This window comes from Parasteatoda tepidariorum, chromosome 2 (assembly GCF_043381705.1).
Source record: "Parasteatoda tepidariorum isolate YZ-2023 chromosome 2, CAS_Ptep_4.0, whole genome shotgun sequence".
Classification (NCBI taxonomy): Eukaryota; Metazoa; Arthropoda; class Arachnida; order Araneae; family Theridiidae; genus Parasteatoda; species Parasteatoda tepidariorum.
This window is the reverse complement of record NC_092205.1, coordinates 19,489,385-19,514,171: the sequence shown is the minus strand read 5'-3', so window position 1 is coordinate 19,514,171 and position 24,787 is coordinate 19,489,385. Positions and strand designations below refer to the sequence as shown.

The 24,787-nt window shown below is 32.1% G+C and overlaps 2 protein-coding genes across 5 annotated transcripts in view; one reads left to right on the top strand and one right to left on the bottom strand.

The window, feature by feature from the left end:
- LOC107438488 (uncharacterized) overlaps positions 1 to 4,174 on the top strand; it is a 26,464-nt gene extending 22,290 nt beyond the window's left edge. For 3 of the 4 annotated variants that reach the window (XM_071177263.1, XM_043054206.2, XM_043054210.2), the window contains exons 8-9: positions 3,466 to 3,555; positions 4,023 to 4,174. In XM_071177263.1, the coding sequence (XP_071033364.1) occupies positions 3,466 to 3,555; positions 4,023 to 4,035 (103 nt within the window). In that variant the 3' untranslated portion in view covers positions 4,036 to 4,174. Of the gene's footprint in view, positions 1 to 3,465; positions 3,567 to 4,022 lie in introns of all 4 variants that reach the window. The other variant, XM_043054208.2, reaches the window with a different exon arrangement.
- A 13,848-nt stretch (positions 4,175 to 18,022) lies between these two features.
- Positions 18,023 to 24,787, bottom strand: part of LOC107438457 (caveolin-3-like) — a 49,066-nt gene continuing 42,301 nt past the window's right edge. Inside the window, exon 3 of the mRNA XM_016050760.3 lies at positions 18,023 to 19,424. Coding sequence (XP_015906246.1) covers positions 19,071 to 19,424 — 354 coding nt within the window. The 3' untranslated portion in view covers positions 18,023 to 19,070. The remainder of the gene's footprint in view (positions 19,425 to 24,787) is intronic.

Here is a 24,787-nt window from a genome sequence, read left to right as displayed (position 1 = left end):
AAAGAATTTGCGTGTGTGAGTCTGTTTGTATACCGTATTGTGGGGATAAATCGTAGACTCTAAAAATACGATATTCAACATGAAGCTAAATGCAAACAAATGACGAAGTTCGATTTTCGATTTTTTTAAATTTTATTTTATATTGTGAGACATTAAAAAATTGGCATTTTCTCATTGGTTGTACCGGAGTAATTGTTTTAAATCAACTATAGATGATTTAGTTTTTTCAAATGTTTTAAAGATAGCATCAGTAATATTTACTCGCTAATAGATCGAATCAAAAAATTTATATATATATATATATATATATATAAATTTTTTGAAAAACTGTCGAGTCATTAAAAATGGTGTAGTAAATGGAAAATTAAGAATAATGCTGAAAAATCGCAATTATTAATTATTGGAAGACATAAGACCAGCATTCCGATCACGGAAGTTATTCAAGCTAAGTTATTCTAGACGATTGTTCCCAGAAGTAAATAAAACAAAATATTTAGAGGTGATTATCAATGATAAACTCACTTGGAGAGAACGTGTATACAGTACTGCGATAAAATCTAATAGTGCATTCTTCGCGATAAAGCATTTTGTCAACTATTACTCAAATCTTTCCCTTTTCAACAATAGACTCATCTGTCTGATGTGTTTATAACCTATTATTACATATGGCTCAATTGTGTGTGTACAGCCCACAAAACTTTCATTAAATAATTACAAATTTGTGAAAACAAATTTCTCAGAAAGATGACAAGAGCACTCTGGTGCATAAGAAATGAGGAGCTACGCAAGGACTTAAACAATTAACAGGTAACATTAAAAGAATGGGAGGCCAAATTTTATAGCAAAGCCATGGACTGCGATAATGCAAATTTTAATAGCATTTTCAATATAGAATATGTTTATCAGCAACATTAGATTAAGTCCTGCTACTAGCTTTCTGCAATCCGACGGCACTCTTTCGAGGTATTTTTAAATAGTGTACATGTTAAGGTGAGACACCGAAATCTGGAGAATGCTGACATTCACCGGTGAATGTCAACATTCACGTAGTCGTTTGGTGTATGTCCGAAATATTTGCTAAATACCCTTATTTCTGACTCTCACCGGTGAATGTCAACAATCACATAGTCACTTCGGTGATTGTCCGAAATATTTGTTATATCCAATTTTATATTAATTTATTCGTTAATATTATTATATTTATTTGATATATTTATATTTATTCTATATTTTAATACTTACAGACGGATAGATTAGAAGAAACATCAGTGTTTGGATTATCGGGTAAATATATACCGGGCAATGGCACTTGACCTTAAAAAAACATCAGTGTAGGGTTAAAATATCGAATAAATGTAATTGTATCCACGAATAAATTCATATCAAATCGAATGTAATAAATATTTCGGACATTCACCGAAGCATATCTGTGATTGTCGACAGACACCGGTGAGGGACCGAATGTAATGAAATATTCGATCTTTCACCGACGTATTTGGTGTTTGTTGTACCGGTGAGAGTCAACAACCACCGATTTCGGTCCTTCGCCGTGACATACACATTCATTGCTCTACTACGTCTTTATTTTTAATTTCAATCTGCTTTGACAAGTCATCCCTCTGTGCACCAATGAAGTCCAATCGGGAGGTGGCGAGCCAGAGGGAGGACGAGCTTAACTTGGTTTGTCGACCCAGATATTTTCGATTGTAAATAGTTGCTCATTGTCTTTTGTAATTTTAGTATATATCTCAGGTATTTATTGTTATTTCACCGATTTATTTTTTCATGGTCACATGGCATTCAATTTTAGATGAATAGGCAGGTGCCGTAAGGCAGGGGTCTGTCTAGGTTCTTCTGAGAGGTACCTATTTTGTGAAAATTTAGACATAATTTGTGAAAAATTCAAAATTACATTAAGAAATCAGCACAAAAATATCGTAAAAATATGGATTTATCGTTTCTTTAGGGATACGAAAATAAAATTTTAAGAAAAAGTATTTTGTGAAACTACCGTTTTTTCTAAAGTTGAATTTGTGAAGGTACCGCTAAACGGTAGTAAATTCGGCCAGGATAGACCCCTGCGTAAGGTAAATGCCTAGTTCAAAACATTCACATTAAAGCATTAAGATATAATATTTTTTGGTTGACACAAATATTCTGTAGAAATGAAATTATTTTGTTAGTCTTTATTTTGAAGAAGATTCCTGGGAGCTTTAGTCCTTTTACGGGTTAAGGGTAGTCGGCAGGGCACATATCAATAATGCTAAAACTGATTTTTTTCGATGTACGTTTATTCAGCATTTAAACAAGATGTTGCTTCCGTTTTTTTCCCGCAGAATATTTATATGTACATGTTTACATTGCGATAACTGTTAATACATATCTTTGGCAGAAAATGTTTAAAAAATTTATTAACAAAAATTATTCTTGTTTACGTTAAAACATTATCGCTGCCTACAACAGATACGTTCTCAAATATACCCCAAAAATTTCAAAGTTATATCATTAGGAGACATAGTTTCTTAGAAAAGATGCATCGAAAAGGCTTGTCTCCATTTTAGTTCATTTCTGATTTCATCCTGATGAAGAGCTAGCTGATACAACGAAACATTAGGATTATATTTAACACGTTGAGTGCCATAGGGGTCACAGGTGAACGGCGAAGCCAAGATTATTAGAAACACATAATTTGAATAATTTTTTAATGATTTTAATTTTTATATATTATTGTCGTTACTAAAATGGTTAGAAGAAATTAATGCAATATAGAACAATCATCATCATCATCATCAAAATATATCTAAACGCCTGGGGCCGTTATCGGCCTTTTTCCCATTCGCCTTGAATTGTGATCTTTAAGATGGTTCTTTCTGGTAATTGGAATGCAATTGGTGTAAAAGGAAATTAAATATTTGTATTCTAGTTAAAATTACGTCACTACAAAAATGAGCAGCCATCGGCCTGAGGTTTATGTCTTCTCTTAAGTTTTCAATTTCATTGAATCCTGTGGTGTCGCTATTTATGGTCTTTTCAAAAAATCTGAAATTTAGCTTTGCAATATGATGATTTAAAAAATCTATGTTGAGGTCACGATGTATGTTTTTATTTCGGATGAACCGTCTCGCTTTTGTTATTTTCCTGAGGATTTTATTCTGGCATATTTTGTAGATTTCAATTTCGTAGATTTTTATCCACCATTACTTCTAAGCAATTTATAGGCTTATATAGTTTACCCCCTTTTTCCGATATGTCATGCTAAACCTTTTAAAAAAGTAGCAAAATCTGTCTAGTAATTGCAAATTTAGTTTGTAGTTATTTACCGTTTGTCCAGACGGGCAAGCCATGTAAAATTAGCGTGGCATTCATCGTGTTAATACTCATAAAGACTTTGTCAAATAAAGTGTATAGATGCATATCACATTTTACTGGCATGATAAATAACAATTGTTCTGTGTATGTTGACAGGCATTATTCAAGAAGGGATGGAGGAGGTGGATATGATGATGCGGATGATGAAGATTTCGGTTATTCTTCTGATAGCGACAGCTCCTTCCGGTATCAGTGAAGTATAATGATTTAAATACCTTTTTTTAAAAAAACGTTTTTCTCATTAAAACGAAATGAGTTTTCTGAATTTTATTTCAGTCAAATTTTCTTCTCTTGTTCCAGAATTTTTAGGTTTTTTTTTGATAAAAAAAATCTCGTTTCCATTTTTGAATTTTACAATTATGAGTAAAACATAGGTAAAAATTAAAGTTAAAAATAATCTAATATAAAAATGTCATAAGTTTGAGAAATATTGATAATTAAGTCTTTTTAAATTTTTATTAGCAAATCTTTTAAATTTTTATCTTTTTAAATTTTTATTATTTAAGACGCACGTAAGGGAATTTTTTTCTCCATTTCCTCTTTCGTTCAAGGAAGAAAAGAACAAAAAGGGTTTTCCACCCACTTAATGTTCTCTGGTGCATGCTACAATATTTAATATAATTTTAATATTAGTTTTTGTTTTTATTTTACAGGATCCACCCTTAAAGACATGATTTTGAAAAATGGACTATGAATGTGGACATACTTTTTAAAATTTATATTTTAACTGCACTTGCAATAATCACACTGGATTTTATACTCTTTTTTGGCACTTTTGTAAATTGAATAAAGTATTTAAAAATTGTTTTTCTTTTTTCTTGAAATATATCTATTTGCATATGTCATTAGGTGGTATGGGCATGGTTAGAGAGATACTATAAAGGCTATATTAAAAATACTATATTAAAATGAACTCTTACCGTTCCGAGCTTTCGATTTCAGCTTATGACGTTACCGCGTCATTTATCTTAAATCCACATCGTTTAAGGCTCGTTTTTTTCCGCAGTTATTTGTTGTTTCTCGTCTATTTAAATTTCTTTTTTTTTTTAAATTTCAATTCCGATATATTTTTAATACGATGTTACGGCTAGTGAATTTGCATTCTACTAAACACTTTTTTACTTGCCCAATTCAGGATGATTCCTTCGTAAATGCACATAAATTTTTGAAGGCTTTTTCCGGCAGTTATTACAGTTACTTTTCGATTTTTAAACCATTTCGATATCGTTTTTAAAATTCCGATAATTTTAATGAATTGCTACGGCTCACAATACTTTAAAATTCGTGACTTACGCTAATTTTAAAACCGATTTATGCGCAAATTTAACTGTGTAGTTATTTTTAAAAATTATATTTCACTTGGGGGGAAAAAAGGATTTTTTTTGGACAGATTTAAGAACTTTGTATATTTTGAGTTTCTGAAAAGCTATGCAAATGTTTATGAAATGCAATGCCCTTTTTTGTGAAGAGTGCCGCTTTTTTGAAGAACTTATTTTATTTTATAACCGTCGTCAAATAACCGACCCAAGTTAGAGATAACGACTACTTATGTTCAACTCCGAAGTCTTTTACTTTTGAACTCAATCCAAAAGACAAGGCAACTCCTGGATCAAGTATTGGGAGAAATTTGTCATTGCGGAGTTTTTTTTTTATGAAACTGACCCACATTTACGGTGGTGAGAAAAACCACGAAGACCTCCCACTGTTAGCCTAGAGGCAAAGGGACTCTAACCCATGACCCACTGAGGATATTTTTTCCATCAGAACTGTGGTCGTTGCAAGCCTGGTGCGGAATTCATATCGACCAACCATTGCTGGGATTGGAACCCGGTTAACCTTATTGGAAAACGGACGCTCTATCCCTTGAGCCACTACAGCTCTTTGAGAGATATAGTGTCTTTTCAGTTTTTTGCATCTTTCCTTTTTTTAAGATCTAGAATGAACTCTAAATTTTCTTTTTGCTATGAAAATTAGGCCTAGCTGATTTTAGGCCTAGCTAGCTTTTGGCAACTAAGAAAAAATAATTAGGTTCCATTGCTTTGCTCCCAAGGGAATAAGTATTTCTTTCAATTTCCTACCACTTTAATTTAAAGAAAGTGTTATGATCTACAGAGATGCCAACTGCTTCGTATTTGACAAAATATCTTAAAAAACGGTAGAGATGTACAAACTAAAATTTGCAGATTTTTGAATAATTTTAACAAATTTTAAAAAAACTTAACATGAGTAAGCTGTAGCAAATTTGCGTATCACATAAATATATAATTTGAAGTAGTGATGAGTAAAAGCCCCATACATCGAATTTAGTTGTCACTTTCCAATCCAGAAAACCTGCTGAAACCAAGCGTATGTAAGACAGTTGGGGAATTTCTTGTTTTTCAGTGGCGCCATCTATGATTAAGGATACGATTTCAGCCACACTCCCGTTTATAGGAGGATCCATTCATACATCTATTTATTCATTCACAGATCATAATTTTGACCATAACCACAGAACGATCAATATCCAATTTAATTCCCCCAGAGGTATGATTTGTTACAGGAACATGGAGGACTTTGACCCAACAGATTTAACGTGTCCAGACTACACAGGGATTCTTCGGGTGGCGGGAATCGAACTCATGATCTATTAAGTAAATCAAGAATCTTACACTCAAAGACTACCACTCGAAAACATTTATCAGCTGTCCGCAGCAAGTTTGCATCTCTAGATTTATCATCAGATCTAATTCCAAATATTTATATTACTGATATATTTTGTCACACATAATTTTCTGGTTTCTGAAAAATAATACTCAAATCGATACTTGTCCTGCCACTTTTTTCTTTTTTGACAAATGCAGCTATATTTGAATAGAACGTTAGGCAAAAAGGCGTTTGTACATTCGACATAAAGAAATACATAGAAATTTTAAATTAAAGACCCTCACTGAAACATAAATGTCACTTAATATACAATTTTATGAAAAAGCCCAAAATTGCTCTGTTGCAAATTATAACAATATTTTTTAAAGCAGAAATGCTAATTGAAGATTCTAAAATCTGACTCCTTGCTCACTTTTTTACTAGAGATGCTATTTTATCGGAAAAACTTAAATAAATCTACACTAATTTAATTGGTACTTATATTTATAATAGTGCACGCGATTGGCGCTGCAGTCTGTCCTCTTACTTATTAACTATCTCCTTATTGGCACGAACGCAGCGAATCGCGCTGCAATTGTGGCAAATAGTTTATCATTATTCTATCTCACGATTGCAATAATTTTTTTTTATTTTTCTTTTATTTTATACTTTTTTCTCAAAACTCATGCTGAAAAATACTACATGATTTCTCCATCAATCCGGGAAGGTAAAAGGCCGTTTCGGGGACTAAAAGTCTTATGCAATGATATGACTATGACTACGAAGCATTTGTGCCTGTTTTTCAGAGCATTTTATTAAATTATTTAGAAAAGAGTAAAGCAAAAGCATTCCCACGACTATCCGTTTAAGATCAAGGGGGTCACGTAGGTTAAGGTTCCACAATTTCATGATCAACTGCATAATTGTGGCTATGTTGTCAACATTGCGCGCAGGCCGCCTTTACTTCCCAGACAAGCTAGTACTCATATATATGGGTGGGGTTCAAGTTATACTGGAAATTCACATTGACAGTTTTCTGTGCTTTAGCCACTGTCTCACTGTAAAACTGTAAGATGATTGAACATTCTTTTCAAACTAAAAATTTGTTTCCTCAAAAGTGGAATGCAAAGCTTCCATTCAGATGATTAAAACTAACAATATTTGCAGTAATTATTTAATAAAATAATTTTTTGCTACTATAGCTACCAACTTTACCTTTAGTTAAGAGCTTTTATATAAATTTAAATTTTATAATCTCAATGCATTCAAGTTAAGAGCTGGAATTAATTGAGGAATGTGAGAACAGCTAATGCAAATGTTCTTGCAATGATATATTAATGATTAAATTATCTACAACAAAATTAAATTATAATGTTTTGGACCATCAATGCATGTAGCTTAAATAAACACATAAAAACTCCAACAAAATTCTGTATGAGTATTAAGCATGATTAAGAAATGTCTGTTTAAAACTGTAAAATCAATTGTTTTATCTCTACCACTACAAAGAATATTAATCACGTTAAAGGTGTAAAAAAACTGTACCAATAATGTTCATGGCTAAAAGCTAGGCGGAAAAGAAGAAAAACTGGTTGTAAAACCATTTCAGTTTCAACTAGTTTTCGAGAGCAGTAATTCTATTCTCTTCTTTAATCTATTCAACAATATCTACTTTTTCTCGGGAAAAAAGCAGTTTCATATATACACTGAAGTGCCAAAAAACTGGTATACCTGCCTAATATCGTGTAGGGTACCCGCGAGCACGCAGAAGTGTCGCAACACGACGTGGCATGGATTCGATCAATGTGTGAAGTAGTGCTGGAGATAATTGACACCATGAATCCTGCAGGGCTGTCCATAAGTGGGAGTAAGAGGGGGTGGGGATATCTTCTACATAGTAGCACATAAAATGTTTTATGAGAAAATTGAGGTTTGTCTGCTGCAACCATCAGAGAATAGATATTTACATTTTAAAATTGAAATTTGCAAATGTGTGTGTAAATATTTTTGACCAAAACGAGTGGTTTCAAAAAGTTAAAGCGGAGAATTTCTTCGAAAAAAATTCTGATACACACATGCTAAATTATATTCACAAANCTTTTTAATTATCTCCAGCACTACTTCACACATTGATCGAATCCATGCCACGTCGTGTTGCGGCGCTTCTGCGTACTCGCGGGTACCCTACACGATATTAGGCAGGTATACCAGTTTCTTTGGCTCTTCAGTGTATAATATAATTGCAAAACGAATCTCAGTAGTTACAGAAATTAAATTTTTATAGAAAGAAAATGCCTTTCGTACCAGTTTTTTGCTTTTTTCTGTTTTGGTTCATTAGGCTTTTAGTCCTGATTGTATAGGTTAATCAGCATAAGATTATTAATTTACATGACTTAATAGTACATGTCCACAAAGTACAGATGAATCGGTTGGTGGCAGGCCTGAAAGCGAGACGGAAAAGAGAAAACGCTAGTTGTAGAACTATTTCAGTAGTAGATAATTTTCGGAAGAATTAAATTTATTTTTAACAATAAACAATTCACTGCTATTACTTTTACACGAAGAAGAAGCAATTCAATGTATCGATTGTATCTGTTAAAGAAATTCGGTAGTTATGCATATTTTATTATTCCCGAAAAAAAGTTAAAAAGGAAGTTTATTTGTTACCAGTTTATACTCTTTTCTGTCTTGATATATTTCAGCCCTGGTAAGTGGAGAGTCACTCTATGTACATACTTCTAATCATGGTTACTTTATTATTATGTTACCACATTGTTACATAATTCAAAATGTTTTATTCTCTGTATATAATTTTCATGATGAATGTGGTAGGGGACGCTGCGCGGCCTAGGCACCCAGTTTTGTTTAAATAAAGAAAAAGAAAAGAAAGAGAGTCACTCCACATACAGAGCTAACATCAATATCCAGCATGATATTGGTTAAATAAATAAAAGTAGAATTGATGCAAATGCTCATTGATTATTACATCTGTGCCAAATAAATATTCCATGCCCGATTTCCACCAAAAAGGCAATACAAAACATTTACGTTGAATAAATAAATATTTAAATACAAGTTGATGTAAAGATTCGCCTATATCCATCCCTAAATAAGGTAATAAAGTAACAATATCCATTTAATGTATGGAAATAATACGTTTATATCCTATTATTTTGAAAACCGTATCACTCAATGTTCATTTAGGTAATTTCTCAATTCTTACAACCTGCATTCAAAATGAGACGAGTCAATTAGTTCCAGATAAAGCTTTTTATAAAAACTAGCTGTTGACTGCGCCTTTGCCAGCAACGGAAGTACTTTGATTTGAATTTGCAACTATTTTTAAGAGATGTAAGAAGTTTTCCATGCATTGAATTTTAGTAATATATACTTTAAAATTTTTCCGGCAGACATTAAATCACATAAACCACCGTTAATATGAGTTCGAAACATTTCAGCATACTAAGCAGCAAAAGTACTAATTTTTTCCCCATCTCTTTCGTGAAATAAGACAAAAAAACTCATTCCAATACTCCATTACGTGCTCTACTACTTCCTAAGGCACCTCTCGAGTTGAAACTTGAACATATATTTTATTGAACCGACGTTGAACCGACAACCCAATTAAGGGTTTACGACTTCCAATGTTCAACTCCGTAGCCTTGTAACTTTAAACCCGTTTCGAAAGACAAGGGAACTCCTGGATCAAGTATTGGGAGAAATTTTCCTTCGTGGAGGACTTTTCTATGGAACTAACCCGCACTTGCGTTATATGAAGAAGAAAACCACGAAAACATCCCAGGGTCAGCCTGACGGCAAGATAAGAGACTTCTAACTCATGATCCTTCTACTACGGAGGATATTTTACGTCAGCTCTGTGGTCAGTGCAAGATGGATGTAATAGTTACGAATTGTTCACGGGATGCATAAGTTTATTATTTTTTGGACTTTTTTTTTAAAAGGGTATCACCATGCATACAAAGCTGGACTAAAATATAAAAATTCCAAAGAGCAAGCGAAGCGAGATCGAATTGTGAAGCAATCCGAAAGAAACTTCAAAAGCAATTTCGGGGGTTGGTAAACACTAAGAGTCTCTCTAGACTACTAGAGTATTTGACACTAGAGTATTTGAATAAATATTTTCTTGGGTGCAAAACCAGAAAAATAAATTTTTTTGCCCTGCTGATATGTTAAATTTCACAGAAAAGACGAAATTAGATTTTTATAAACGAGAAAAGTATTTTAAACCCATGCAGATTTTTTACTAAAATTGTCGGCAAAAAAGTGACAACTAATATATTTTAGTTCACGGGCCACAAAAAAAGCTTCGTGGGCCGGATGCGGCTCCCGGGCCACCAGTTGAAAACCACTGTTCTATACGGATTCGTGCCCGTCTTTGTGTTAAGTAAAAAATATATCGTGAAGGAATTGAAATCTTAGTGAAAGAATATAGAATGAGTCACTTAAACGTATTGATAATTGACGGGTTTGGCTTACTCGAAATAGAATGGAAAGCACAGTTGCTAACGTAAACAAATAACACGTTTCAACAACCAATCGAGATACTCACTCTGCGTCACTTGCACGTACGCCATTTTGTATGTGAATTTGAAATTGTAGATTGTATGAAATTTGCGTCTGAAATGCCAAACTCTGCTCTGCCTTGCTAGATCTGCTGCTTAGATATTGCTAGAAAATATCTAAATACTTAATAGATATTTAACTTAATACTGAATATACTAAATGCTTAATACACTAAATACTTAAATAACTGAATGTTCTGAATCTCTTTTCATATTAGCACTTTTAACTTTTCGCATCATAGTTAAGTAAAAAATTGGGCGTCAATGGATTAAAACGTCACACAAATATTATAATTTTGAAAAGTCTTGTCGGTCGCCAAATATTGTCTCGTACGTCTATGACTAGTGGGTAGCAAGTTTGTCACCACCATTTGATATCCAGTTGGCGCTAATTGGCAAAACACACATTTCCATGTCTTATTAACCAAAGATACGTCGTTACTTTTGAGAGACATTCTTGACAAAATGAGTCTTTTCTTGTTATTACAAATTGGTCTCTCTCTCTCTTTTGGCAGTTTAAGTCAAATATTGCGTGCCAAACCCCAAACCCTTTCGAAGCGTCTTCATGGCTAGCAAATCAAGCGCTTTTAGATTCCTTAGAAAGAATCAATAGAACAAAAAAAACTTATTCGGCAGTATCGCGTGACCAATGACCGCGGCGGCGGACGGCACAGTAAGTGAGATCTTACTAGTAGTAAAGAATAGGCAGCACGCAATCGTTCACCCCACTTTCTTATTTTACAAATAAGGAAAAAAAAAAGAACGAATGGCTTGTCTATAAATATGGCGATAATGCTCACGCCCGCTTATTTGGGTGAATAAACTCCAGAAAAACTGCGCCAGAAATATCAATTGGCGATCTGTTAATCGTTCCCGGATGTATAAACGAGTGTGAGTTAATTGCGGACTAATAGGTTAGAAAGTGAACTAGATTAACTGATTTGATTATGAAAATGTACAACTCTTGGGAGTTTGAAAAAGTACGAGTAGATGGTATTGTTAATCATTTAATGTCAACTGAGTTGCAAGGAAGAGGATAATTCATCTAAAGAGTATTTAACTCTAATAAATGATTTCTCTGTGAAGTTTAAAATAACTATATAAACGGGAGGTAATACTAAATCCCTTAAACAAGATAATAAATAGGGTTTAATAAATGGACTAAGTGCACCATCTGCAGGTATTAGGTTGATTCCCAGAGAAATACATAAACAGTGATTACTTTAATGTTAAAGCATGTAAAAAAGTCACGCGTATTTCTTTCAATGCGTGGCCAAATGGCAGCACTCTCTCAAACAGTTGCAGCACCATGCAACGGCAGAAAGCGCAACTACTGGTTAGGTTGAGGAGATTATCGTTTTTTTAAAATTACTTTTAATTCGTAAACGCAACAACCTATAGGGGGCCTTGTTATTTGAGACAAATGACTGCTAGTAGAATAACACGATACGATCATTCTGCTGCACTGGAGATTTCTTCAGTGTAGCATGGTAACGTCCCTTCCTTATTGTGGTTTATTAAATTTAAAAAAGAAAAATTTTGATGCTCTTTCTTATCCAAGCGATTGCAAAAAGAAAGAGTTTTTTTTTAGAGAAGATAGATAAAATATACACCGGAAAAATATTTGTAAATAAACAGAAAAGAAATATGAATATTATCTTCTGATTAGAGTTAAAACCTGATGCCTGTGAAATCTCTCTATTAAATTTAATTTTAACTTTAAATTTAAATCTATTAAATTTAATTTCAACATTAAATTTAAATCTTTTGAATTTAATTTTATATTTCTATAATTTTCTGAATCATATTACTTCAAACATTAAAATATGCAAAAAGTACATAAAAGCACATATTGTTATATCATTTAATTTTGAAAAAATATTTTTTTGACAACAATTTTTATCAAAAAAATAGTTTCAATAAAAAATCATTATTTATAAACCAAACAACGCAAAATAAAGAATGCTTACGATAAAAAAAAAACGATTCTAAAAATTCCTCATATCGAAATAAAAAGTTTTCATATTTGTTATTTTAGTCTTAAAGTTCTTAATCATGAAGTATGAAGAGAACTGTCATCAAATTAGGAAAAAAAAATTCTTTACAAGTAAATTTTTTATTATAAAATTCATAACACTTACCTGGTTTATAAATCTGGAGAATTCTAAAATGAAATGCTCTTCGCTTGAAAATTTTTACCTAGATTATCCTTTCACTACTTTAAGATGACATGCCACACAATACAATTTTATAATTGTAAGATCTCGATATGAATTTCATTAGGTAATTTAAAAACAGAATTGCTGAATTCTAGTTGAAATTAATCATTCAAAATTATAAAATACTTATCAAGAAAACGATAAAAATTTATTAATAATCAACACAAATGATACTATTTCAAGTAAATCGGATGATTCCAAGAAAATGGTCGTACAAGTGCTTCATTTAGATTTATTTCGCAGAATCAAGATAGTTCTGTTTACCATAACATTAATAATATAACAGTTTTTTTATTTGAATGTGATGTCATGTAATACTTATTTTAAAGATAAAACGTTAGGCAAAAGAACGAAATATGCATTTGGTATGAACTATTACGTACAACTACTTTTATATACATATGAAAAAAACATACATATTTAGATCACTTTTTTAAATCTGCACAACTAAAGAATAAAATCGATTATCCTTATGTTTTAATTGTCACATAAGAAATCAAATTTATAAATTTGTAAATACGATAAGTTTCAATAGCGTATTTTATAATCGAAGTTAATTTGTGCATATAATGATTTACATAAGTGCCCTGAGCATGAGCACGCAACTTTTATGACGCGGTGGCGAATGTAGGTTGTCAGTTCTATGAAGCAGCGATCACGGAGTAACAATTTACAATAAAGCTGAATTATTTTTAACCTTTTTTTTAAGTCAATTCTTTATCTGGATCTAAAAGAAATGTCTTGAAACAAAACTTATTCAAGATAAAACTGTTTTACAAAGTTTAATTTTTGCAAGAATTTCGATTAATTTTGTAGTTATTTTCTGGCTTTTTGCCATGTAACATTGAAATAAATTATTGCTCTTAATTAGACAAACTAAAATCGATGTAACTTTCGTATGGAATAAATCTGAACTAAAATTCGTCAAAATGCTTCAAATGAAAGGCTTATAAACAGCAAATTGGTTAAAATTAGGACGTGTATAGTTCCAGTTGCAGTGCACGTGAATATTCTTTCATTTCCTCTTGTTCTATTTCTGTCTAAATGACGCATTTTCCAATGTTTCATCGAGAAACAAAACATTTGTTCTTGTTCCGAAAAACGGCGGCGATAGCAGTTTTGTTGCATTCAGTTTTTTATTTTTTTCATTCTTAGGAAAAGAATAAGAACTCACGCGATTGCGTTTTCGTGCCCTATACATTGCAATTTGGGTGGAGCACTTGAAGTGGAAGTCTGTGTCACTCGCTTGCAGTATCATAAAACAAATGTTCCACAACGGCTTACAATGCTCCGTTCTATTAGAAATCAGATAGTATTCTTTCTTTTTATTCATACAATTTAGTACTGAAAGAGCGATACACATTTCACCTACTATAGAATTTCTGTGTTTTTTGAAAAGAATTTTTCTAGTGGTAGCAAACATAATAAATTAGGATTTTATAAACTGGAATTAAATTCATTTAACTAAATTATTAATAATTTAAACATATGCATAAATAGTCTGATGAACAAATAGTCCTTCTCTTTTGTCCAATCGAAAATTCAATTAAAATTTTAAATTTTATATTCAAATAAATTTTATTTTAGTTTACTACCAGTCGAAAAATTATTTCGCACAATGTTAAATGTTGGAGTGCGTGATGATGCTATCACAATACCCTCAAGTTTTAACCTTTCGGCATTCGTCTAAATTTATGATGTCACTTTTGTAACTGTACCTTGCTCCTAGTTTTTTTTTTTTAACTGCCACCGTGAGCTTTGCTAGGCCGGTCACCCGGATGGGCGCTCACATTCGATTTGTGTTGGTGCTCGAAGTAGGTTCGTTTTCCTTCTCAGCATGCTCAGGAGATAAAAGTTTATTCTCTATTTTTATTATTTATGTGTTACTGAAATTGCGCATTAATGCGAATTGAGTAATTCGAATAGATTTACCAATTTTTATATATTGATTTGTGGAGATTAACGGCAGAGAAAGGGGACACGTATTATCTTGGAAGCTGCAGAGTGCTTTTATGGAGTAGTTCCAGTTCTTCATGAGCTATCATAGTGCCTTTAATTTGTGATGTTTCCATAAATAAATGAAAAATGACCCAGAAGATGTTAGTCATTATTTCCATTTATGTCCAGTGAGCCTGAAGTGTCAACGGAAGCAAACAACAAATGCTGCACGATGAATGGGATAAGGCCGCTTCGCGTCCCAGATCCAAAAGCAAGACAAGTAAAAAAATAATAATGAACGGCAACAGGGATACCAACTTGCTCCGCTTTGTGGAAATAGTTATGCCAGTGGTCGAAATATTCCTGTTGATTATTTGGAACGTAAATTTCATACAAGCTTTAGTTGCCCATCACTATATTTAAATAATTCAAATAATATGCTACTTTGTTGGAATAAATTCTTAGTTATTTTTTTTAAAGCATTGGCGGAATTTAACGAGATTAAGTAAATTTTAATTTTTATCTGCTATCACTTTATAAAAATCTTTTTTCCAAAACTAAGCGGTTGGCATCCCTACGTCACCTTGATTAACCCTTCCGGGAGGGATGAGTCATAAATGTATTCGTAAGGAATTAGTATCAGGATGGTAAAAATTAAAAAGCAGTAGCTTAAGTTTGGGCATAGCTAATTTAACAGATTTATTTTTGCATTCACTTTAAATCTAACACATCCAATCCACGAGCGTTAAGAGTGTAACTATACAACTTTTAATACGAACTAAGTAGTGGTGAATTAAATAACGCAAACTATCATTACCCCGCCCGCAAATAAACTGCTATTAAAATAATTTTGCTACCAGTTTTATCTTCTTTTTACCTTGATTATCGCCATCCTGAGAATGCATATAACTATGACTTGCCCGTTTCGAAGAGGTTAAGGTTGCAGGGAATTCAACTGCTCCGCTTTATGCAAAAAATTTTAAAATGTGATAAATTACTCAGGTACTACAACGGATTCTCCGTAGTTGCAGAAAATATTTTTCCTAGTTTAAGCAAGGGTAATGTATTAGATCTACCGGAAAAGTCTACCAATTTAGCGGTTTAAACATAGGATACGGAGTACTGCTGTCTGCTTTCTTCATCGAAATTAAATATAAAGAGGGCTGGGGCATCCCTTAACCAGAGATGCCAACTGTTCCGGACACGCCAAATTAATTAGTTAAAAAAATGGTAAATAACTACAAAGTAAATGCTGCAAATATTTGACTATTTTTGCTTTCTTTTTAACAGGTATAGCGTGATATAATACATCATCATTTGGGATTGCTCAGGGCCTTTAGGCCCCGTAGGGGCCTTTTACCCTTCCATCTGGCACTAGTGAGATCTGACTTGGTTGTATCTGTGATAAAAGAGAAGGAGAGAGCGAGAAAAGAAGGAAACTAATGTAATATTAGTTTAATATTAGATGTGCGCGACTGCAGCGCCCAAAGTCACGCCTACATTTGAAGTTGAAAATTAGCGCCAGTGATGGCTAGCGGAGAAATATCAAGTAAATAATATTGAGATAATGCAATCAGCGCCAATAAAGTTTAGCGGTAAATGTTACAACTAAATTGGCCCTTTTAAAAGCCTTTTTTAACATTAAAATTTTTTAAAATTAATTAAAATTTTTCGAAAGTATTGCATCACTAGTTAGAAAGTATGCAATAGGTCTGATTTTAGAGTCCTCTATTAACATATCTGCCTCAAAAATTTTATAAAAATTTGCTGCATTACATTTCATCGCATTTTTTAAAAATTTGGAATTTAGATCAACAATTGTTTCAGTTAAGGTTTTAATGTGGAAATCTCTATGGATGGCACTATTTCTTATGAAGTATGGCATTCCACTCATTTTTCTTAGAATTTTATTTTGGAAAGTATTTAATTTCTTTGTTTGCTTTTTATTCAAGTTGCACCAGGCTGGGGATGCATAAGTTAAGATCGGTCGAATATATGTTGTGTATATGAATTTTTTGTTTTTAAGGGACATTTTTGAAAAGGGTCCNACCTCCGACGCCTCATATCATAACTATCAAAACAAATAATTTCATCAACCTTTCTGAAAATAACGTTTACTCATGCTGATAAAATTCTGAACAACTCCAAAATCAAACAAACACAGTTTAGAGCAAGCTGCTCAATTTATTTTTGATTCCTTTTTAGTTATTCAAGCAAAGAGCTTGAAACATTCATAAAAGCAACTCCATTGCCTGCTTACCTCATTGCTCAACCAAAACTTTTCAAAAATTCCAGATGAATGGGATAGGGGCCGCTTCGCGTCCCAGGTGCCCAATAAAATCTAAACACTAGGACTAGGACGAGTTTTTAAGTCACAGAACTCCATTTGCTCCCCAAATTTTAATTTTGTCATGTATGTTTCTTAGTTTAATTTCAGGATGAATAGGAAAAGGGCCGTAAGGCCTCAGACGCTCAGTTCCACTACAACGAACGAACGAGTACTTATGTCATGCTATACCTTTTAAAAAGCAAGCAAAAATAGTCAAATATTTGCAAAATTTATTTTGTAGTTATTAACCGTTTTTTTAATAATTGTTTTGGCTTGTCCGGCGCAGTTGGCATCTCTGAATATAGCCTTTTTCCATTGAACAAAAGCGCAGTGTATCAAAATTGTCCACCAAAAGAAAAGTCTACGTTCTAAAGTGTGTTTTTTACATTAAAAAAAAATTTTTTTTTTGGCCTGTTTTTTTCAAAAAATCTGTGCGTTAAAAGGTTAAGTAAATTAAGATAAAAATAATTATATATGTAAGATAATGAAGTTAAAGTTAAATAAATCAGTTGATATATACAGAAAATGAACTGGATTAGGGGAAAACTATGTACAATATTTGCATCTATGCAAATGATCGAGAAGTGATAAAAATTACGAGCCTCTCGATTTCTTGCACCATCCCCCCCAAGGGCTTTTACGGTACGGAGTGATGCAGTTCATCTTGATTTGTTGAGAAATTAATTTAAGGGCGTAAAGTATTCTGATAATACTAAGGAAAAATATAGTCTCAGGACTAAATTTGATATTATCGTCAATTAATTCAAAATTAACGATTTGATTAAAATCACATTTTTTATATTTGGCCACCAACATAATATAAAACAACAGAAATTTGGTTTTGGCTCATAACCTAGAAATGAGATATATTATATTTAAAGCAGATTTGAATTCAAAATATCCTTGCAGTATATTAAAAACCAACTACATGTGTTTGCAAATAAATGACTAAAATTTAATCACATATTTTATTACAGATTTCATATAAAAATCAAAATTGATACTTTTAGGTATATAAATACATAAAACAACATATGTGCATTAAATTTACATAGAAATGACTATAGGAAGTGAATAACAATTATTGATGATTTATATAATAAGGTTAGAGAGAGTTTACGAAGACGAATCAATAATAAAACGCCCAGAGTTACGGGAGCTGATTTGATTAGAAAAAACAAGAAAATTAAGTACAGTTTTTATTTTCGAGTAAATATTTTAACTGTGTAGGTATTGTTTTAGTTTAACTGACGAGAAACAATTTCTTTTAGATTTTTTTTTACATTATTTTTAAATTTCTCAAGATAATTATATTCGTTTCAAAATTTTTTCTTTAATTGAATTCATTAAATTAGTCAACCTTATTTGTTCTCCCTCTTGTCATTTTTTCTCTCTTTTTCTCAAAATTTTTGTCTCTCTCTCGTATTTGTTCTCTCAGTTGGCGCTTAAATCACTTAGGTCACTAAATGTTGATTCCTTTGTCACGTGTGTAGGTGGCTTGTTTGGCATATTTATTCTGCTTTTTCAATAGAAATATGTCCTTTATAATATTATATTTATACTTGTTATACGAATTAATCAACTTTGACACATAATGACACCTAAAACAGTTGCGAAAAAGAAAGTTATGTTGCTTTCCATCGCACAGCAAGAATTAGTAAGAACACATAGGAATGCCATGATAAAAAAGAATTATGAAGACCATTAAGCAAAACATAGGTAACAAGTCTTAATAATTTGAAAATAGATAATATGCACTTAACATTTGTGAAATAACAGTAATAATAAATTATGATTATGAGTATGACATTTCAATAAGAAATAGTTTACTTTTTCACAATCAAGCAATAAATGAGGAGAAATTGTGCGTCATGTTTTATGACTTTTGGCGTTATATCCATCAACATGTCCTTCTTCCGAATCTGAGTCATAATCTTTTTCAATCTGAGTTTCAACAAATCCAATATACATTGAGATATTAGTATAAAGCAATTCTGCACGTTGGTGTCATACATGTCGTGTATTATCTGTATGTTGGCTTATCCTAATTTTACTCAGTACAAGACCTAACGTTGTACAACAGGGTCCTAAACATGCGTCCAATGCTGTCCTTAAAAACATACGAACTGCGTGACAATTTATGTTGAATTGTCGTAGTGCTGGGGCTATGCACCATACGTGTTGAAATGTTATGCATGCGAAACTACATCCGACAATTAGAGCTATGGGTAAAGCACACACTAAGGACAGGGTTCGGTAGCAGCAGTTCTTAGAACAAGAGAAAATGTATTTGGCGTTTCTCCACACGCAACTTGGCGAGTATGTGCCCTCCGGCTCTGCTATGACGTCATCGAATTCCACCTGAAAAATATGAGACGCATATGAATATATGTATTACAGCTGAAGAAAGAGTATCATTTTGTATATAAATTTTATTCACCTGTATGATTTTCGAAACTTATAAACTCAGGAATTAATTAATTTACAATTTACTCAAATAAACAAGGTTTTGAAAATTCGTTTTAATCTATAGTTTTATATAAAAATATCATTTGAGATCAAAAATGTAATGAAGAATAATATTAAACGTATATTAGTTTCAATATGTCTATCGTGTTTTGCTAACATAGTTTGCTAGCAATAGACATTTAACTATTAATACGTAATGAAGAGAACTACTCAAATTTGGATGAAAAATCTTACATAAATAATGAATAATTTAAATTTTAGTGATAGTATGAACTTGAGTACAGATCAGAGTGCTAACGTAAAATATCGTCAGTGATAGATGGATCATGGCCGTCTGGCTAACCGTGGGTGGTTTTCGGTGTTTTCCTACTCATGTAACCCAAAGAAGGGTTGATTCGATAAAAAAAAGTCCTTAACGAAGACTAGTTTGTCTCAACTCAACAGCAGTTTTCTTGTCTTCCAGATGACTTTCATAAGGCTATGGAGTTTAATTATGGATTGCTTTCAAGGCTATGGAGTTGAGCATTGTAGATCGTAAACCCAAAACTGGATAGGCTGTGCAACGCCGGTTATAAAATTAAGTAATATATAAATATATAACTTACATGTGCGCAAGCTTTAAAATATGAAATAACATTCTAAAAGTTTATATACTTAAAATAAATTTTTAAATAATTCACCTGCTCTAGAAATTTCCTTATTGGACGTGCGAATATGCCGAATATAAAAATGATAATATTTCGAAAAATTAAAAGAAAAAAAAAATATGAATGGCACTCATTTGGTATAAATTAATATTTTTTATTTGTATATCAGAGATTCTTATAAAAAGGTGGCATCAAGTGAGAAAATTTAAAAAGGCGATAGGGAAAGATTGGAAAAAATAATTTACTAGCTCCTATCTACCAAAATGTATTTGTAAATTACAAAAAATGCTAAAATTGCTTACCTTCGTATGTTTGTTTTAGGCAGAGGGGTGCGATTGTCCTTGTTTTCCAGTGGCGCCATATATGGCCAAGAATTCGACTTCCGCCACACCCATACGTCTCACCCGTTTATAGGGCGGACACATTCATACATTCATTCATTCATGCACAGATCGTAATTTTGACCTGAATCAGAGAATGATCGCTCTCCAATCCTGTACCCCCAGAGGTATTGATTTGCTATAGGAAGGTGGAGGACTTTGCGACTGAACAGATTTAACGAGCATCAGTTACCGTTTACTATACGGGGAGTCTTCGGCCGGTGGGGTTCGAACCCAAGAACTCACGGACATGGGCGCAGTGAATTCTAAAATTGACCATCATAATTGATGCAATTAAAGTTAAATTAAAATCCTTAAAATAGCCTGTTGAAAATTTGTCATCACTTTCCTTAGTTTATAATTAATATTATTAATATCTATAATTAATATTATTTCGAAATCGGCCTGGATAACGGGTGAAGCCAACAAGTTCGTAACGGACTACTTATGAATATTTTTCGTCAGATTTTATTTTCATATTAAAAGTAATCGAAAAATTAATGCTTTTTCCTTTAGTTGTTGCGCTTAAAATTTAATTTATGTTGCTTAGATCAAAGATCCCCGATTAGTTTCGACTGTGGAATTCTAAATGATCGATCATCTTTTGTTGAAACCCCGAGATTTATAAATTTTTTTATTAGCAATTGTGTGGCCGGGATAGCCAGGTTGGCAGGGCACTGGACTCACGTTCGTAAGAATGGGAGTTCGAACCCAGCCGACCGAAGACTTCTCGTGTAGTAAATGGTGATTGGTGCAGGTTAAATCAGTTGGGTCATGTTCCCATAACAAATTATACCTCTGAGGGTACTGAATTGGAGATTGATCGTTCTCTGGTTCAGGTCAAAATTACGATCTGAGAATGAATAAATGGGTCCTCCCTTTAAACGGGTGTGACGTATGGGTGTGACAGAATTCAAACTGTTGGCCATAGATGATACCACTGGAAAACAAGAACAATCGCACCCCTTGCCTTAATGGCCTACTATAACAACAACAATATTAACAATTGTAAAAATATCAATTAATGAAATTTTGAAAATATGTACAAATCTAAATTTTATTAATTATTTTAAAAATATCTAGTGAATGAATGAAATTATTTTATCATATCTTTTTATCAATATTATTCATATTAGTCTAATATTGGACTAATATTATTAATATTAGTCTAATATTATTAATATTAGTCTAATATTAGTCTAATATTAGTAGTTTTTTTAATATTTGTCTAAAAATTGGGTTCTATGTTAAATAGCTGAATTCTTAGGTATGGAGCCGCCTCTAGTCTAGTTGTTATACTCTGCTGCAAGGTAAGAAAAAACCATTATCCCTATATAGAGAGTCATCTAAGTACACACTAAGTGGATGCCATGCTCCAAATATTCACACCCCCAACTCTTTTAAACGTAACACGGCCTTCTTTTTGCTTATAAAAAACAGGACGAATTAAATCTCTGTCCGACGAGTTTAACTTTTAAAAGCTATCATATTGCTTTGAAAGCATTATTATGTAATTCGATAGCTAAACAAATCGGAACTATATGCCGTCGTGGATGATTACTTAAATCCTATACCACAATGATATTTTCTTAACTTCCAACGGAGTAAATTTGATTTTAGTATATAAATTGAAAATGAATGATATGAAATATGGTTTCTGTTAAAATAAAAACGAAAATAAACATCGAGAATGTTGATCACAGAAACATAAATGTATTTCTTTGAGGTTGAATGTTTGGTTATTTTTATCGATGCGAAACAATAATGCAATTTTTTATATCCTTTTTGTAATTTATTCATTAACTGTTATTCGAAAAAATAGTGTTTTGAATTTCTTTTATTCACAAGCATTTTAATTAAATAATTTCATAAAAATAAATATTTGATAGTTAATTACGTATATTACGGACATCAATATTAACAATAGCACAGAACCACCTGCAAAGAAAAGAAAAAAGAAGAAGAAAAAGCAAAATGCAATCAAAACAATTGAAGATAATTCTACACTCATATCTGCAAACAGCTGTCCTTCTTCTAGCCAACATAATTCAACAGATGACGTCACTATCTTGCCGATAACAAAACCTAAGGAGGATACCGACAAAGTACGGGATCCGCCCAGCAAACCTGAAATAACACTGCAAGCCAGATATATTAAGGTTTTGGTCCGGGGCCTGCCTGTGGACTTTGATACAGATGCCATCAATACAGAATTACAGAAAAGCAGTATTGAAACCTTTAAAATTGTGCAGTTTAAGAAAAGAATGGGAGAGGCCTGTCGGCTCCTTCCACTTTTTCTCATAATCCTAACATCAACGGCGAATCACCAAAGAATATTCGAAGTCAACAACATACAGCGGATCCCGATCAAAATCGAACGATTTCGAGGAGGTCGAGGACCTATAAAATGTTACAACTGCCAAAATTATGGACATACACAAAGCCACTGCAATGCACCTGCAAGGTGTGTAAAATGTGCTGAAAACCACAGGTCACATGAATGCAACAAAGACAGAACTACACCTCCAAAATGCTGTAATTGTTACAAAAGCCACACAGCCAACTATACTGGGTGCGAGACCCGTCCCAGCAGAAGGAGCCCTCGAACAACATCATATTCGACGCCTAAACTTGCTCATCGATTAGTGTCATTAATCAAAGAATTACAGGAATTGCTCAAAAATGAAGAAGTGCTCCGTCTTCTGCGGGGGATCATCGGGGAAACATCTCAATCCCAGTGAGTTCTACTTTTATTTTCAAGACTCTCAAGTTAAATTCACTGAACTTTTCACATCAGACTTTTACTTAAGTTAAATTAAATTACATTAAGAATTATTTTCTGATAATATAACCAATTTATGCATACATATATATCAACTTTGCATGTTAAATTCTTTTGAAAATTCTATTGTATTTAATGAGCAATACTTCTCTGATAAAATATATTCACTGCATTTTCTCCAAATATGTTATTTCATCATGTATCAAGGTATGATTTATCTATATTCATCAATTATGCCTTTCATTTTTCAAAAATCAATTACTGTACATATCAAATCATGTTTTATCTTTATTTTTAATTTAAGTCTACAATCAATATTTCTAGTGTTAAGTCAATTTGTCATATTAAATTTCATTGTTTTATTATTTCACAAGCAAACGGCTTAATTTTTTTTATGGTTACCACAATGTATTCGAATGAACTTCAATGTATGTCACAATTAAATATGTGCTAGTTAAAATATAGAAATTTAATTAGTGAAATATGTATCAATTTATGTTATTATTTATTTATGTCAACTTATGTATATATATGTCAAATTATGTTTATATTTATATATATCAACTTAGATTCGATGAATCAGATATTCAAATGTTATATTTACTCAAGCAAAGTGCTTGTTTTTCTATTAGCTACCACATCGACTGCTAAATTCAAAATGTTATTACTATAAATTTTCTGTAAATTTCTAGATGTATGGGATAGGGGCCGCTAAGTGGCCCAGGTGCCCAATTTTTGTAAATAAAGTAAGTAAGTAATTACGTATATTGAAATCTAAAACCAGGTTATGAAAATCAATACTTGTTAAAAAAAATCTTAACTTTTGGAAGCCCTGTCACTCTACCACGGAACCCTAAGGTTCCGTGTAATATCATTTGGGAACCGTTAACTCCGTTGATAGATCACAACTACATCTAACAAATTAAACATGTATATCAATGCATGAAAATAGTGTTGGTGTATGTAAATTCTGGCTAAACAAAAAAATTATTGGGGCGACAGTTATTATAGTTCAATTGTACTTTTACTATTGGAAAAATTATCATCGAAAAAAAGTTGATAGGTGTACGTATTGAGTTGCTTTTTTATGAATTAAATCACACATAAAAATCATATTTTATATCTCAAGATCTCAATTTCAATTTAGTTAATTTCTTTGTGACTTAAATTTATTTTAAATTAACCGTTACTTGAACCGTTATTAAAAATTTTAAAAGTTATATTTCAAAGTTCTTAAATAATTTTTAAATTTAAAAAAATTATAAGGCATCAAAATGTAAACAAACATAATGGAAAATGTATGTTTTATTTTTTAAGTAATTTGTTGAGATACATTTTATTAAAAAGTCTCTTTTTCGGGGAATCAGTGTCAGATAAAAGAGAGTTTTTAATTGTATGTTAAATGCTTTTATTGAAGTAAATAATTTCAGAAATTTGGCAAAATGC